Source organism: Felis catus, chromosome D2, assembly GCF_018350175.1.
Source record: "Felis catus isolate Fca126 chromosome D2, F.catus_Fca126_mat1.0, whole genome shotgun sequence".
NCBI classification, from domain to species: domain Eukaryota; kingdom Metazoa; phylum Chordata; class Mammalia; order Carnivora; family Felidae; genus Felis; species Felis catus.
The window spans coordinates 22,414,753-22,432,970 of record NC_058378.1 but is presented as its reverse complement, the minus strand read 5'-3'; the positions used below and the strand labels follow the sequence as shown (position 1 = coordinate 22,432,970).

At 38.3% G+C, this 18,218-nt stretch overlaps 1 protein-coding gene across 2 annotated transcripts in view; it reads left to right on the top strand.

Moving 5' to 3' along the window:
* Nucleotides 1-18,218, top strand: part of ANK3 (ankyrin 3) — a 682,576-nt gene that overhangs the window by 106,393 nt on the left and 557,965 nt on the right. For both annotated transcript variants that reach the window (XM_045040024.1, XM_045040003.1), the window contains one exon: nucleotides 12,573-12,611. In XM_045040024.1, the coding sequence (XP_044895959.1) occupies nucleotides 12,573-12,611 (39 nt within the window). The remainder of the gene's footprint in view (nucleotides 1-12,572; nucleotides 12,612-18,218) is intronic.

The following is an 18,218-nucleotide window of genomic DNA, read 5'->3' as shown; positions in this document are numbered from 1 at the left end:
TAGATACTGTGTCACGTGTTGTATATTTGCTCAATATTTGCTTTTTTGGTGAACAAAAAAGAAATAGCTCTTGTCCTCATTTTCTCCCTTAAAAGAGATGTAAAACACTAAAGCTCCTTTTCTGTTAGTTCAGGTTACTTTCATCTTATTAATTTCCCTAACAGGTCTGTGAAACAGGAGAGCTAAATGGATCAGATCTGCAGTAGCTAATATTAATTGAGCACTTAACTATGTGCTAAGCACTCTATATATTTATTACCTTGATCCTTACAACCCTTTGGGTAGCAACCTAATTCTCGTTACATTATAAATGAAGAAACTGAGGCTGTGTTTCAGCTTTGCCTACTCTAGAGCTTTCACTTTTCACTTCTGTTGGGTGGATTACTGCTAGATTGGGTGAGCTTTGCCACCTATAGCTGCAGTTCTCTATGATCCCACATTGTCATTCTAGCCTAGTGTCAAACATAGCTCGTTTGTGTTAGAAATTGCACTTTAAGTTGTTACTAAATCATTGGCTGAATGAATGGATCAAATCCATTACCTGTCCACAGCAGTAATACTTGTCTTTGTTCTTTACAGAGCTTTCTATTGCTTGAATATCACCTTGGGGGAAAAAAAGAAATAGATGATATTAGAAATATTTTTTTCACCAGCTACAAGTTGCTAAAAAAAACTGTGCCACTTTGAATTTTCTAATAGTTCATGATAAATACATTAGTTGGTCTGAGTTCAACAAGTGAATTAAGACTTTTCTCAGCAAGTTGGTTGACATTAAGCTTCTCAAACTTGCAACAAATCACAGGACTCCAGGAAAGTCTGGACTGCTGGTTTGTCAGTGGTAAATTGTTGCACTGTTCTCTAATACAAGAGTATTATGAATGTCAAGTATTTCCATTTATTTGTTCAAATATAGTTGAAATAATATAGTGTTTGGAGGCCTAGCCATTTTATAAAAGACTGATTTCCTGGGGATGCCTGGGTGACTCAGTTGGTTAAGCAGCCAACTTTGGCTCAGGTCATGATCTCATGGTTTGTGAGTTCAAGCCCCGCGATGGGCTGTCAGCTCAGAACCCACCCTCTGTCCCCTTCTCTCTCTGCCTTTTCCCCACTTGTTCTCTCTCTCTTTCTCTCTCTCAAAAATAAATAAACATTAAAAAATTAAAAAAAAAAGTGCTTTCCTGAAGGAAATAAAATGTCCAATTTGGACACAACAATGTAGAATTTTAATTATCTTAATGACTAAGGGTGAGAGTATTACTTTACAAAAAGTCTTACTGTTCTAGCCCCTCTCCCCTAAAGGTCTTTAAAATGCTTCAGTCCACTAGGTACTTCTTTTGAACACTGGCAGGTAAATTTGTGAATGTAGGTGAACACACTGCATTGTGTTTTCTTGTGTAGTTGAAGTGGAGAAATATTTGCTCAAATTGCTTTTTTTCTAATTTAACCAATGTTATCTCAATAGACTAGGTGGAGGGCAGGTTAATAGAATGGCTAAGAGTTGGGCTCTGAAGATAGCATTGGGTTTGAATGTTGCCTTTGCTATGTATAAGCTGTGGAGCACTGGGCAATTTAATATCTCTAAGTGTCAGATTCTTCATCAGTAAAATGGGAACAATAATAATTCCTACCTCATATTGCTTATTGGATTAAACGTGTTTTGTGTTGGGCATATATGGTAGATGCCCTCTAGCTCTAAAATGCTAATAATCGCTGTTTTATTTATTTTTATTGTAGAAAGTATCAGTTTTCTTTCTTTGTATTTATTTAAAAACAATACGCTTTAAAACAATGAGTGGTCTTGATGATTAGCATTGTTGCTAAATACAAAGTGGCCACTGTAAGGAGGAACTAAAAATGACACAAACAGTGGTCTCTTAACAGGATTGTTTTCAAGATATTAAACTTGATTCTAGCAGTCAACTCATAAGAATTTGGATTCATACCTAATTCTTGCTACCAAATGAAAATTTTTTGTTAACTAAAAGTTACTGAGATCTGTGGATTATGGAGCCACACGATCTGGGTTCAAATCTAAACTCCGTTACTTATTTACTGTAGGACTTTGGGCAAATTACTTACTTTCTCTTTTCCTCAGTTTCCTTGTTAAAATGAAGATAATAAAAGTACCAATCTCATAGGGTTGTTAGGTGAGGATAAAAGAGATAATGCTTGTAAAGCTTTTAGAACAGTACCTGGCACATAGTAAGAACAATATAAGGATTAAGTCTTATTGTTTTATATTGATGGGGGTGCCTGTGTGGCTCAGTAGGTTAAGTATCCAACTTGGGCTCAGGTCATGATCTTGCGGTTCGTGGATTTGAGCCCTGCATTGGGCTCTGTGCTGACAGCTCAGAGCCTGGAACCAACCTGTCTCAGATTCTACATCTCCCTCTCTTACTGCTTCTCCCCCACTCATGCTCTCTCTCTCTCTCTCTCTCTCTCTCTCTCTCTCTCTCTTTCTCTCTCTCTCTCAAAAATAAAACATTAAAAAACTTTTTAATTTATTTTATATTGATGCTGCTAACAGAGCTAAACTTGATTTTCACTCAACCATAATGATGGATCTGCATTCTAAATGATGGATGGAATAATTATTATTGTAGACGTTGAGTAGTTGGATGTATATGTAAGAAATATGTCAGACATGGAAAAGTCAGAAATTCAAGATCTTCTAGACAATGAGACATTACTGGGGTGCCTGGGTGACTCAGTCAGTTAAGCATCTGACTGTTGATTTCAGCTCAGGTCATGATCTCATAGTTTGTGAGTTTGAGCCCCACATCAGCTCTGCACTGACAGTGTAGAGCCTGCTTGCGATTCTCTCTCTCTCCCTGTCTCTCTGCCCCTCCTGCTTTCTCTCTCTCTTAATCTCTCAAAATAAATAAATAAACTTAAAAAAAAGAGAAAAAGTCATTATTTAAAAGCAGCTATTTATAAGATTATAAATAATTATAAATAATCTTTTTTATTTAGCATTTGTAGCACTATAATAGTCTCCAATACTGCTTTCATAAAACCAGACATGATTTGACCTATATTTTCCTGCTTATTACCTTAAGTGATTATTCAGTCAAAGAACAAGTAAGAGTTGTGTAGGACAGTCTCAAAGTGATTACCATGAACTTCAGAATAATCTTGTTGGAGAACAGTTGCTGAGAATTGAATCATGATTGCCTCTGTGGCCCTGATAGAAATGCTAAGTTTAGTAACCAGTGGTGCTAGAGAAGGTGGGAATCAGTTTAAGGAAATAGGAAGAATTTTGAATTTGACAGCAGAAGTCCTGGGTTTGAGTATTGGTGATGCCACTTATGAACATATAACTCGGGGGAATTAACTTGTCTCTTTGCTCATTAGGTTCTTCTTTTACAAACTAGCAGTATAATCTCTACCCTGATGTTCTCACAGGATTGTTTTGTAGGCCCAATAGTATAACATGTAGAATCCCTCGCCGTGTATGTGATTGTGCTTTCCATTTTAATTAATGTCAAGACAAGACAATGTCAAGAACATTTTTGTTTCTGTATGGAACCTTGGACAAATGACTTGGGCTATGCCAAGAGAAAAGCAGACGGGATATTTTCTGTTTAAATTCTATTCTACAAATTTAAATCTATTAAATTTAAACCATAACTAATTTAACTTAATGTAATTTATTCTAGTTTTCTTGAAACACATCACTTTCCCTCACAGCATATGATTTTGACCTGGCTGGCAGAGAAGGAACTTGGGTTGGGGGCTGGATTAAAGGAGAGGAGAGGAGAGGGTCTTGATGTGAAGCTGGTTACCAGAAGAGATGTAAATAGGTTTTGTTAAACTTTTGTCCTACAAATGATGTTTTAGCAAGACTCTCAGACCTTTTCTGGGGGTGAGAATAAGGGAAAAGATAGTAGGACCAGTATATTTCCTAGTACAGAGAGGATTGGGACAGGCAGCATCTGGGGTTTCTGTTAGGAAGAAGGCAGAAATCTGGCCCATGAAGGAGCTCTCACTGAAGAGGGTGGAGCTCATATAGAGATAGAGTGTGGTCTGGATAATTACGTTCTAGGAAGAACTAGGGTCAACTGTGAGGTTTTTTGAAACTGCAACTTTCTTTTTATCTGCATTTTTTATTTCCTGCCAGTTGTCCAGCAATTGCTAAAGTTAAACTTCCCTAGAACAGAAGGACATGTATTTAGGGGCACCTGGGTGGCTCAGTTGGTTAAGCGTCCAACTTCAGTTCAGGTCATGATCTCATGGACTGTGAGTTTGAGCCCAGCATCAGGCTCTCTGCTATCAGCTCAGAGCCTTCTTTGGATTCTCTGTCCCCCTCTCTCATTGCCCCTCCTTCACTCATTCTCTCTCTCTCTCTCTCTCTCTCTCTCTCTCTCTCTCTCTCTCTCTCTCTCCACTCTCTCTCAAAAATAAATAAGCATTAAAAAAAAAAAGAAAGACATGTATTTATTTTGGGTCAGGCCAATAGAAGGAAAACTTGTCTTTCTGAAATGCAGTGGATCAGAGGGAGGGGAAAACTTGAGATCAGAGCTTGGCTGAAAAGGAAAACAGATGGGCCAAATTTTATTTATATTTGGCATTTGCTCTAAAGGCACATTCAGCCCTTATGGGTCTAAGGAGAAGGAGGACGTCAGGAGATGCCACTTAAACCCTCTTTTCTGGCTTTGTCCTTCTGCTCTACTTTCTACCACCATCTCCATCTCATCTGCTAACTCCCAATCCTCTTCCTTGAAGAGCTTCTGTTTTGCTTTAAACAACCCCTTTCTACCCTTAGGTGGCCCGAAACAATAGACGTTCTTTCTTCTCTCTGCTTGGGGGATATCTAGGGAGGATTTCCAGCCATGTCTTTGGTATATCCTACTAGATTCTCTTTACCATACACATGCTGATGAATACTGAAATATTTCTACAGGTAATAACTGATGATCTACATTTCTTCAGATCAGCTGAGAAATTAGCCATCCTTTATTATATTACTTTTATAAGAAGATGTTTTATAAGATCTAAATGAATTTATATGGCTAAGTTTGGAACAAAACAAATAGTTGGCTTGAAGACTGACTATATTACAGGGGAGAGCATTGTTGCAATGGAAAATAAAAAAACAATGGAATCAGACAACTTGGGTGTGTATTCAGACTCCACGTGCTGGCTGTATGACTTTGGGCAGCTCATGTTACCTCTTTAAAATTCATTTTCCTATGTGGGATAGAAATAAAAATAATGTCAAAAAACAGTAATATAAAGACTTCAGTGTTACAAAGACTATGTGCTTTAAACCCATAGCCAACAACAAACGCAATGATGAGACTCTAGAATCTTTAGTATTTTAATTAGTTAAAAGACAAGGATGTCTTACCATTACTTTTTAAAATTTTTTTTCAATGTTTATTTTTGAGAGAAAGAGAGAGAGAGAGAGACAGAGTGCAAGTGGGAGAGGGGCAGAGAGAGAGAGGGAGACACAGAATACAAAGCAGGCTCCAGGCTCTGAGCTGTCAGCAGAGTTCAATGTAGGGCTTGAACCCACGAAGCACGGGATCAGGACCTGAGGTGCAGTCAGCCATCCAACCAACTAAGCCACCCAAGCACCCAACTTAAAAAAATTTTTTTTTCAATGTTTATTTTTGAGAGAGAGAGACAGACAGACAGACAGAGTGCGAGCGGGGGAGGGACAGAGTGAGAGGGAGACACAGAATTGGAAGCTGGCTCCAGGTTCTGAGCTGTCAGCACAGAGCCCGACGCAGGGCTCAAACTCATGGACTATGAGATCATGACCTGAGCCACCCAGGCGCCCTCAGGCACCCAAACTTTTAAGCATTGATTTGGAAGTTTGGGCCTATGTAATAGCATGTACCAAAAAGCAAGTGTGCAAGAGATGGTTGTGGAAAGAAAAGACCATCCCGCATAACTGAAATGAAGAGTGAGTTGGGGCTATCTATGTACAAACAGGTGAGAACAGCCAAGGCAATTTTGATAAAATAATTGCAGATACTTTTCCTACCAAACATTATGTGTAACATCAAGTTTACACTGTGAGCACAAGAATAGACAGATGGTAAGAGGAAGACAAATAAATAGACTGTCCTGAATGTGGTGTCCAGCCATTGACTTACGGAGCATATGTGCTGTGGTAGGCCCTGAACTAAGGGCTTTTTGTAAATTATCTAATTTAATCCTTACAACAAAACTGTGAGATGGATGTTGTGATCTCCATTTTACAAATAAGGAAACTAAAGTTTAAGGAAGTTAAGGGGTGCCTGGGTAGTTCAGTTGGTTTGACTTCACCTAAGGTCATGATCTCACAGCCTGTGAATTCAAGCTCCGCATTGGGCTCTGTGCTGTCAGCATGGAGCCTGCTTGGGATTCTCTGTCCCCCTCTCTCTCTAACTTTCTCTCTCTCAAAAATAAAAATAAATAAAAATAAAAAGTTAAAAAAACTTACCCAGGTGCCAAAGCTGACATTAGAGCAAATATTATACCTCAAAGCAATTGCTCTCAAACTGAATCTTACACAAATGAACCATGAAGGAGTGAGTGATTTTACCAGTGGTTTTGGGAAAAAGACAAGGGAGGTTGTCAGAAATTACATTAAGTACTCACATCACAGTATACCTACAAAAATTCTATCCAGATTGAAGAAAAGGGCCAAGGGTAAAAGGTGGTGGCCAGGAATTAGAGGGCAAGTAAAAGAAATAGAAATAGCTATTTAATTGCAACTGGACTAGGGAAGAACTTTCCAAGCATGGAAACCACAGAAGAAACCACAGAAGAGATGATTGATATGTTTGACTACATAAAATTTAAAATTCTGCACATCAAAAACTATTAGAAACCAAACCCAAATGCAAATAACAGACTAGGAAGGCCAATGAAAATATACAACTAAGATACACAAATGATTAATCTCTTTATTGTACAAAGAGCTCTTACAAATCAATAAGAAACCCACAAATTTCCTAAGTAAAAATGGTCAAAGGCAATAAATAGGAGAATTACCATGAATTTTTAAAATTGCTCAGAAGCACTAACAAGAAGAAAACAACTAAAAGTAGAAGTAGACACCATTTTCACTATGAAATAAAAAACATTTTATGAAACTGTTAAGATATTTGTGAGAAATTTGAGAAATAGGACCTGAGATACACTGCTAATTGTCTTTTTGGTGGGCAGTCTATAGGCATATCTCAGAGTTACTGTGGGTTTGGTTCCACACCACCACAATAAAGTGAATATTGCAATAAAACATATGATTTTTTTGTTTCCCATTGTGTATAGAAGTTATGTTTACACTGTACTGTAGTCTCTTAAGTGTATAACAGCATTATGTTAAAAAAATATACATACCTTAGTTAAAAAGCAATCTGAGCTTGCCAGGAGTCGTACTCTTTTTTGCCAGTGGAGGGTCTTGCTCATTGTTATGGATGCTGCTGGACCAGGGTGGGGGTTGCTGAAGGTTGGGGTGACGGTGGCAATTTCTTAAAATAAGACAGCAGTGAAGTCTACCACATTGGTCGACTCTTCCTTTCACGAACGATTTCTCTGTAGCATGCGAAGCTGTTTGACAGCATTTTACCCGCAGTAGAACTTCTTTCAAAATTGGAGTCAATTCTTTCAAACCCTGCCACTGCTTTATCAACTAGTTTATGGTTTATTCTAAATCCTTTTTGTCATTTCAACAATCATCACAGCATCTCCAACAGGAGTAGATTCCATCTCAAGAAACCACTTTCTTTGCTGATCCAAAAAAAGCAACTCCTCATCTGTTCAAGTTTTATCATGAAATTATAGCAATTCAGTTACATCTTCAGACTCCACTTCTAATTTTAGTTCTCTTGCTGTTTCCATCACACCTGCAGTGACTTCCTCCACTGAAGTCTTGAACCCCCCAAAGTTCTCCATGAGGGCTGGAATCCCCCTCTACCAAACTCCTGTGGGTATTGATATTTTGACCTCTTTCCATTACTCATGAATGTTCTGAATGGCATCTAGAATGGTGAATCCTTTCTAGAAGGTTTTGCATCGACTTTGCCCAGATCCATCAGAGGAATCCCTATCGTATCTATGGCAGCTATCGGCTTATGAAATGTATTTCTTTCTTTTTTTTTTTAGTAGTTTTATTTCTTTATAAGACTTTATTTTTTTTTAATATAATTTATTGTCAAATTGGCTTACATACAATACCCAGTGCTCATCCCAACCAGTGCCCCTCTCAATGCCCTTTATCCATTTTCACCTCTCCCCACACCCCCATCCACCCTCAGTTCTCTGTATTTAAGAGTCTCTTATGGTTTGCCTCCCTCCCTCTCTGTTTGTAACTATTTTTTTCCCCTTCCCTTCCCCTATGGTCTTCTGTTAAGTTTCTCAAGATCCACATATGAGTGAAAATGCATGGTATCTGTCTTTCTCTTAGTGACTTATTTCACTTAGCATAATACCCTCCAGTCTCATCCACATTGCTGCAAATGGCAGGATTTCATTCTTTCTCATTGCCAAGTAGTATTCTATTTATATGTAAACCACATCTTCTTTCTCCATTCATCAGTTGATGGACATTTAGGCTCTTCCATAATTTGGCTATTGTTGAAAGCGCTGCTATAAACATTGGGGTACATGTGCCCCTATGCATCAGCACTCCTGTATCCCTTGGGTAAATTCTTAGTAGTGCTGTTGCTGGGTCATAGGGTAGTTCTATTTTTAATTTTTTGAGGAACCTCCATGCTGTCTTCCAGAGTGGCTGCACGAGTTTGCATTCCCACCAACAGTTCAAGAGGGTTCTGATTCTCCACATCCTTGCCAGCATCTGTAGTTTCCTGAGTTGTTCGTTTTAGCCACTCTGACCAGTGTGACGTTGTATCTCAGTGTGGCTTTGATTTGTATTTCCCTGATGATGGGTGATGTTGAGCATTTTCATGTGTCTGTTGGCCATCTGGATGTCTTCTTTAGAAAAGTGTCTATTATGAAATGTATTTCTTAAATAATAAAAGTTTTAAGTCAAGATCCATGGACTGCAAAATGCATGTTGCATTAGCGGGCTTGAAAATAAGATGGATCTCGTTTTACATCTCCATCAGGTATCTTGGGTGACCAGGTACATTGTCAATAAACAGTAATATTTTGAAAGGAATCTTTTTTACTGAGCAGTAGATCTCAACTGTGGGCTTAAAATATTCAGTAAACCATGTTGTAAACGTATGTGCTGTCATCCAAGCTTTGTTTTTCTGCTTATAGAGCACATACAGAGAAAATTTAGGGTAATTCTTAAGGGCCTCAGATTTTCAGAATGGTCAGTGAGCACTGGGTTCAACTTCAAGTCACCAGCTGTGTTAGCCTCCAGCAAGAGAGTCAACTTGTTAGTGAAAGCTTTGAAGCCAAGCCTTGACTTCTGTATGGCTCTGTGAGTCCTAGATGACCTCTTCTTCCCCTAGAAGGCTGTTTTGTCTACAATGAAAAGCTGCTTTTTAGTGTGGCCACCTTTATTAATTATCTTAGCAGAATCCTCTGGATAACTTACTGCAGCTTCTACATCAGCACTTAACTGCTTCACCTTATACTTTTATGTTTTGGAGACAGGTTTCTTTAAACATGGAGATTTCCTTAAGCCTTATGAACCCACCTTTGCTAGCTTCAGACTTTTCATCTGCAGCTTCCTCATTTCTCTCAGTCTTTATAGAATTGAAGAGAGTTAGGGCCTTGCTTTGGATTGGGCTTTGGCTTAAGGGAATGTTGTGACTGGTTTGATCTCATGTCCAGACCACTCAGACTTTCTTCATATTAGCGATGAGGCTGTTTTGCTTTTTGATCATTTGTGTATTCACTTTGAATTTCCTTCAATAACTTTTCCTTTGCATTCACAACTTGGTTAACTGGTACAAGAAGCCTAGCTTTCAGCCAATTTCAGCTTTTGAACATGCCTCCTTCACTTAGCTTTATCATTTCTAGGTTTTGATTTGCAGTGAGAGACATGCAACTCTTCCCTTTACTTGAAACACTTAGAGGCCATTTTAGGGTTATTAGTTCGCCTGATTTCAGTACTGCTGTTACTTAGGGAGTAGGGAGGCCTGAAGAGAGGGGGAGAGATGGAGGTCTTAGGGGGCAGGGAGGATGGTTTGCAGAACAGTTAGCAAACACACAACATTTATCAACTTAGTTACTGTTTTATATTGGACAAGGTCATAGTGCCCCCAAATTACTGATCACAGACCACTCTGACAAATATACTAATAATGAAAAAGTTGTGAGCGTTATAAAAATGTGACATTCAGTCAAAAAATGGACAAATGCCGTTGGAAAAAATGGTGCCAATAGAACTTACTCGAGGCAAGTTGCCACAAGCCTTCAATTTGTAAACAAATGCAGTATCTGCAACACCATAAATGGAAATGTGCCAGTATAGATTTTTGTTCTTTTGGTCTGTAAGCTGTGGGCAAGTGCCATGGAAAAAGCGTATGCCTTTTCTTCAGAAATTCTATTTTGGTGAATTTCTTTTAAGGAAACTGGCAGCTATAATGTTAAGATTTTCGTGCAAGGATATTATTGCAATGTTAGATGTACCCAGGTAAATAGAAAAACAACACAACTTAAACAAGAAATATCAGGAAATGTTTAACAAATAGTGTCATGTGAATATGAAGATGTAACTTTTTTTTTTTTTGAAGGGAGAGGAGGGGCAGAATCCCAAACAGGCTCCATGCCCAGCGCAGAGTGCCATGTAGGGCTCAATCTCACAACTATGAGATCATTACCTGAGCCAAAATCGAGTTGGATGCTTAACCAATTGAGCCACCCAGTTGTCCCAAAATGTAACCATTAAGACTGTGTTTTTAAAGACTGTTATTGGTAAAAGTGATTTGCTGTTGAGGGAAAAAGGCAAGACACACCCTATCTGTGGTATAATCCCAATGTTGTTTAAAAAGCTCTGTGTGTATATGCTTGGGAATATTGAAAAGGAGCAACAGAAGATATAAATTCCATTCTAAATTGTGTGTACATTGGTTTTTACTTTCTGCATTGTGCATATTTTCTACAATAAATGCATATTGCTTTTATGATTATAAAAAAGCTATTAAATTTACTTTCAGAAGTTGTTGTGCAGATTAAATAAGAAAATATGGCCAAAGTAAGGTTTTAGAAATATTCATTTCCTGGAGGCACCTGGGTGACTCAGTCAGTTAAGCATCCCACTTTGGCTCACGTCATGATCTCACAGTTCATGAGTTTAAGCCCTGCGTTGGGCTCTGTGCTGACAGTTCAGAGCTTGGAGCCTGCTTTGGATTCTGTGTCTCCTTCTCTCTCTGCCCCTCCCTGCTTGCACTCTGTCTCTCGCTCTCTCAAAAATAAATAAACATTAAAAAAATCTTTTTAGAAATGTTCATTTCCTGTTTTCCTTTATTGGACACAGATAGGAATTTCAAATTTCAGATTTAATTCTTTGTGATTTGAGAGTGAATTTTTAAAAGTTGAGAAGACTAAACTCCTGAGGCATCCGTTTGTGTAGCTTTCGGTACAGTTAACTAATGCAAGCAAGCATCACTACAGCTAAAGGTGCAAAGTACTGTGTTCGTCTCTTCACATTCTATAGATTTAATCTATGCCAGTTGGAATAATTTGCATCTTGCACATATTATTATATCCTCATAGGGAATGAGCTAAATTCATTTTCTCATGGCAGGATAAAGTTAGCACTTTGTAAAAGCAGAAAGTCAGCCTTCTTCATCTGGCAGCGCCTGCACTCAGAATAGGTCTGTAGTTCTCTCTTTTGAGGCTGCCATTGTCTTACTGGAACCATGTCATCTCTTGCATATCCGGCGTTTGGCTTTTCTTTGTCTTGCTGTTCTGGCCCTTGGTAAACAATATTTGGGATAATGAAGTTTGAGAGAGAAAATGGGTTTCTCTTAATAGCTGTGAAGAAAAATGATGTGGGGAATGTGTTTTACGGTGCCAAAATCTTCACATAAGCAAGACTGTTTTCGCAGTCTATTGTTACACTGTTGAAATTGTATCTCATGGGCATATTCCTTTCATGTTCAGGTTCACACTTTTTATGTATTTGACACAATTTTGTTTTTAAAAATTCTATCCAGATTATCGATGCCTTTGATTTGGTATGCACACTTCAGAGTTTTTCTTCATTGCACTAGTTATGTGAACATTTCCTACAGGCTCCTTTTTTCACTGTGCACCATCACCTTTCCTCTGTTTTGCTTTGCATTTTAAGGCACTTCCGGTGTTTTTAAGTCCATTAATAATAATCATTTGAAGGGGCGTCTGGGTGGCTCAGTCTGTTGGGTGTCTGACTCTTGATTTTGGTCAGGTCATGACCTCATGGTTCGTGAGTTTGAGCCCCGTGTTGGGCTCTGCTCTGATAGCACAGAGCCTGCTTGGGATTCTTGGTCTTTCCATCTCTCTCTCTTTCTCTCTCTCTCTCTCTCTGCCCCTCTCCTGCTCACACACACATACCTATTCTCTCTCTCTCTCTTAAAAAATAAATAAACATTAAAAACAAATAACTGTTTGTAAACTGTTGTCATGGTAAATATCTAAAATTCTTTCATGTTTGCTAAAATTTGTTTCTTTGTTTCTAGGGTGACTATGGATCCTACTATTCCCGAAGCTCCAGAAAGGTAAAGAAAGTTAAGATGGAACTCAATAGATATTTTATTTTTGGTTTCCCTTTTTTTGTCATAATTATAAACATGGACTGAAAGAATTATTTATATAGGATGAGGTTTTGTAACCTTTTAAAAATTTAATTTTTAAAAAATGTTTTATTTATTTTTGAGAGAAAAAAACAGTGCGAGCAGGGGAGGGGCAGAGAGATGAAGACACAGAATCTGAAGACAGGCTCTAGGCTCTGAGCTGTCAGCACAGAGTCCGATGCGGGGCTTGAACTAATGGACCATGGGATCATGATCTGAACCAAAGTCGGACACCTAACTGATTGAGCCGCCCAGGCACCCCTAAAAATTTAAATCAGAGAACAGTTTAAAAGTTTTTTTAGTTTTTGCCTCATGGAGCCACCTGGTCACCTGGACACGTGCTCATGGTAGAATGGTACCTTGGGAGTGTTACCTATGTTCCACATCTGGTCCTCAGCTGTACGATTGGAGGTTTGATTTTATGACATCCAAGAGTGGCCCTATCCCCAGGAGACTGATGCAGCATCAATTTCTCCATTTATAATGCCATGAAAATCAAATGCTTGGCTTGCCTCATTAGTACATTCTCTGTTTGAAAAGGCTGAATAGAAATTTAATTATGATCAGATGCTGCTCAATCTGGAATTAGGAGAGCCAGTTTGATGATTTTAATAGTGCAAGTCTTTTAGTCATGATACCCCAGTGCCCCATCTTACCTTGAGGAGTGTTCTGCCCAGTGGGCCTTGTAGGCTGCCTTTCCTCTATACAGCGATGGGTAAATGATACAACTCTCCCCCTCTCCCTTTCCCACCTCCCTGGACTTGCTGCCACTCATCTTTCTATATGCTTAACATCCACTTTCTTTCATCTTTTAGTCTGGGTAATATCTGTTCTCTGCAACAGGCAGGCTAAGGAAAGGGTTAGGACTGGTTGTATTTGAATATCAACTCTACCTGGTTCCATGTTCTTGGACAAGGTACTGAGTCACTCTGTGCTTCAACTTCCTCAATGTGAAGATAGATTAGTAATGGTACCTATCTCATAGGTTTGTTGTGAGGAGACCATTTCATTCAGTGGTACAATAAGAGCTAAAAAAGTCAAATGATATAATTCATGTTATTATAGCTTATTGTTTTTTTTCTGAGGTGACTACTGCACTCATATGTATAGATTTTATTAGGGTTAATTATGCAAAATTGCCATTTTGGTATGTCAAAAATTGTCTAACAACAGCTACTTCCTTTGGCTAAACCCAACAACATTAACTTTTAAATCTTTTTCCTATTTATGGAACCTTTAGTTATTTTACTGCTTTAACACATATCATTTACCCTTATTCTTTGAAATATTCACTTGCATCATCTTCCTTAAATGATGTTATTTTGTTGTTGATATTCAGTGAAATGGTAGAGTAATACTGATTTTTTGTTGTGAACTACTCATAAGAATGATAACATAGTCTTTTTAGATTTTTACATTGGTTCAGTAGATATTTCTTCCCATCATATCACCAGCCTTACAAGATGTTGTCATGTTGCTGGTCAGTGTTATTTGTGTCACTGATAATAAACTAAGACTCATCTGAATCCTACTGTTAATTCCTTCTTACCCATGTATGTTACGTCTCACCTCTTAAAGAACTTTTGTATTTTGGGGGTGTATTTTCTTTTCCAGTAATTTTAAGGGGCAAAAGTATAATTATCTTCATTTTCTAAAGTTAAAAAATTGAATTATATGTTGAATAATTAGACCAAGAGTATAGATTTAGTTAGTAATCTAGTTAGTTGAACAGAGATCTTCATAATTTCAAAGCTAAGATGGGCTTTTATAGGTCTTACCCAAAACTCTCATTTTGTATTTTTGAGTAAATAAAAACCTTAAGAGGCTGCCTGAAATAATAATGGCAGAATCAGAAAAAAATGGGTATCCTTTAGTTTTCCCCATTCCCTCTATATTTCTACGGCCCTGTTTTTGCTCAGAATCATTCTTTGACCACATTTTAGAGTTTTAAATCCAGCGTAGTTAATAATCGATACCAATTTTGGAATGAATGGAACATGAATTTCAGCACTACTCTGATGAGAACAAATATATATGTTGTCATGTGTCAACATTGAAATATTTTAGTTTTTCTTAAATATTATATGAGCATGAAACAACCATTCAAGTGTGGATTTAGGACTTTCTTGTTCTGTTCTGTTAATAATGTATTTGTGCCCAAACCAAATGTAGCTATGTCTTATATGTGGTTTAAATGCTGTCTTTACTGAAGAATTGACTTTGTACTGTGATGTCAGAAGACATGAGGCATTGGCATTCCTAGGCTGAAATAAGTGATTTCCCTAGAGACTTCAATACCACCAGGAATTCACCAGTTCGGTGAGTCAATAAATCTGAATAGGGCAAAAAGAGACTGGGAGTTGATGCTTTTTTTAATCCAAAGTGAAGGATTTCTGCTGCTTTACAGTTTTGGTATCTTGGGAATGTCTTTTGTGGCCTCTGTCTGGTTTGGGTATAAACTCAACTGCCTTGGTTCTTTGGAACCCACAGTGGCCAATCAGCTCAGTTTGCTTCCATTCTCTCTTGTCACAGTTTCAAAGAACACACCAGAAGTCAGAGATCTGAACTCTAAAGAGGCCCCTTGCTGCTTGGCACCTACTCCAGTTTCTCATCTCCAGTCATTTAATGGTCCAACCCACTTTGCAGGCAAGGGAATGTCTGGGGCCTCAGGAGGCAACACAGAATCCTTTTTCAGAATTTTTGTTATTGAATCCTCTCACCTACTTAAAATATTAAAGTCCTCCTGGGATTAGAGACTGAGGAGGTATGATTTCATAGTGCACAAATTGAAGGGGTAGCTTGGATGAATTCTGAATTTAATAAGAAGATGATCGATAAAAATGAAAGGAAACCCAATTATTATGTCTTGATATCTGATTCTTTCTTTGTTTTCCCCCACCACTTTGATTATGTGTTTTTATAGAATGTGAATTGAATGGCAGCATTTAAGAAACCAAGGTCACTTTTTGAGTCTCGTATACCAAAGACTTGCCTAGGCAAGCCTTTGATTTAGATGTTTGTAAATGTGACTTGACATCTATAGATAGGTGTGCTGTCGGAACATTCGATTTGCTTAATAGAAAAGATGAAGGAAAGCATGAGCCTCTGTGATAGAATTCTTTTGTCTTTGAACTCTGGAATATGAGTAATCAGGAACAATGCTGCATCGTGTCAGGCGAAGTCTGAATCCTGATGACACAATTCTAAGAACTGTCAGAATTGTCTTATGCCCAATTTAAGGGTATAGGTTACAAAGAGGCTGACTAAAAATACTTGGATATTTGCTGTTGCTTGCCAAAGCTTGTTTTCATTTTACATTCAGAACAAATCAGAGCTACCACAGTGCAGGCACGATGCTGCCCTGAAGGTCTTTACGTGGGGAGACTGGCTTATACCAGGTTCAGATGTGACAGTGTGCTGGCCACATCCACTGTCATTTCACTTAGCCTCAGGACTGATCTGATAGCTTGGACATGGCTTTCCTCTCTGCTCCTTCAAATGGGCCCCTTACTGAAGGTGTGTGGTCAGTAGGAAGAAAAGACTCCCGTTTTCATTTGGGAATATCAGTCCTTTAACACTTTTTCATGACATTTGAGGAATACATGTTTGCTTTGATTTCTATTCGAAAGAGAATAATGTTATTGTATGCCTTAAAAAAATGTGTTAGGAATGCAAGTAAGAGTATGTGAGTGTGTGTAAAAACGAGAGAGAGAGAGGGAGTGAGTGAGTTGGGATTTGGAAGACTAAAAAATATCACATAGAATATTTATGAAAGTATATAGTTTGCTATATTAGAAATCATCTTACGAATGACAAGTTATTGTTAGTTCACTAATGTATAGTTGTCACATGTAAGCAACTGACACCAACTTTGAACCCACAAGCTTAGCATCCTGGCTTAGCAGACCAAAAGATTCATATATGACCAGATATTTTCACTCTCATGCTCTCACAAAATGCTACTATCCTTCCGCTCATGAGAAAATAGAATTTTTCAATTGATCCTCTATTTTTCAGTATGATTACAAAGTTGTTTAAAATTTCAGAAATGAAGTCTGATATCACAGTATTTTCTCCCAGACATCTTTTGTTGTTTATTGCTTAACATCTTCTTTTGGAAATTGTCTCTCCATGTCTTTGGGCATTATTTTATCAGGGTATTCATATTTTCCTCATCAATTTATACAAGTTTTTTATGTATTAATATTATTTGTCCTTTAGCTCCATTTTGGGGGCAAATATTTCTGTAGAGTTCCTTTGACTTTTATTTCCCTTTATATTATGTTTAGCTTGCACAGTTTAATTTAAAAGTTTAGTAAACAAACACTATTTGTGGTGGAACTGTTAACCGTAGACTTGTTTTCAAATATGGTAATTTTTAGAAAACATGTTTGGGCACAGTTTCAGATCATATTTTTTATATGAAAACCAAAAATCAAAAGGTGGTAAATATGGCTGAGGTGAGAGTCATGTTGGGGGCTTTGAATTTTCAGCTAAGGAGATCAATCTAGAATAGACATGCTTCATATTAAATTGGATACAATTGTGGACCACAGTATGATAAGGGATCAGTATATGTTAATCTCCTTGAAGCAGTGGAGGAGATGCCAAACTGTGGGACACTGTCATATTATTTCACTGTGGCGGTGGTGGTGGTGTTAACTCTCAAGAAAGTCCCTTTTGCAGGGGCACCTGGGTGGCGCAGTCGGTTAAGCGTCCGACTTCAGCCAGGTCACGATCTCGCGGTCTGGGAGTTTGAGCCCTGCGTCGGGCTCTGGGCTGATGGCTCGGAGCCTGGAGCCTGTTTCCGACTCTGTGTCTCCCTCTCTCTCTGCCCCTCCCCCGTTCATGCTCTGTCTCTCTCTGTCCCAAAAATAAATAAACGTTGAAAAAAAAAATTAAAAAAAAAGAAAGTCCCTTTTGTGACAGAATTAAAAAAAAATTAAGTTTATTTATTTTGAGAGAGAGAGAGAAAGAGAGAGATCAAGTGTGGGAGGGGCGGAGAGAGAGAGAGAGAGAGAGAGAGAGAGAGAGAGAGAGAGAGAGGGAGAGGGGATCCCAAGCAGGTTCCACGCTGTAGTGCAGAGCCTGACGCAGGGCTTGAACCCACAAACCGTGAGATCATGACCTGAGCCGAGATCAAGAATCAGACACTTAACTAGTGGAACCACCCAGGTACTCCATGTGGCAGACTTTCTAATGGATTTATCTATAACACATTTAAATCCATGATCATATCTGAAAGGTTTCATATGTTCACATATGAAACTGAACTGTCTTCACTGAGTCTCTAGAACTCAAATTAGTACCCTGGAATTCCAAGGTGAATTCTTGTTCTACAGTTCTCATCTTTATGATGAAAAAGGGACCCTAACCTGGGTAATGTTACGGTTTCTGCTTCCAAACCATCTCCTTCTGGAGGGTGGGATACCTAGTGGTTGGTATCTAGCAAGCTACTTGCTAGTTAGTCAAGCAAGTCACTTGACTGCTATATTCCTCAGTTTTCTCATTTCTAAAGGCCCATAATAATAA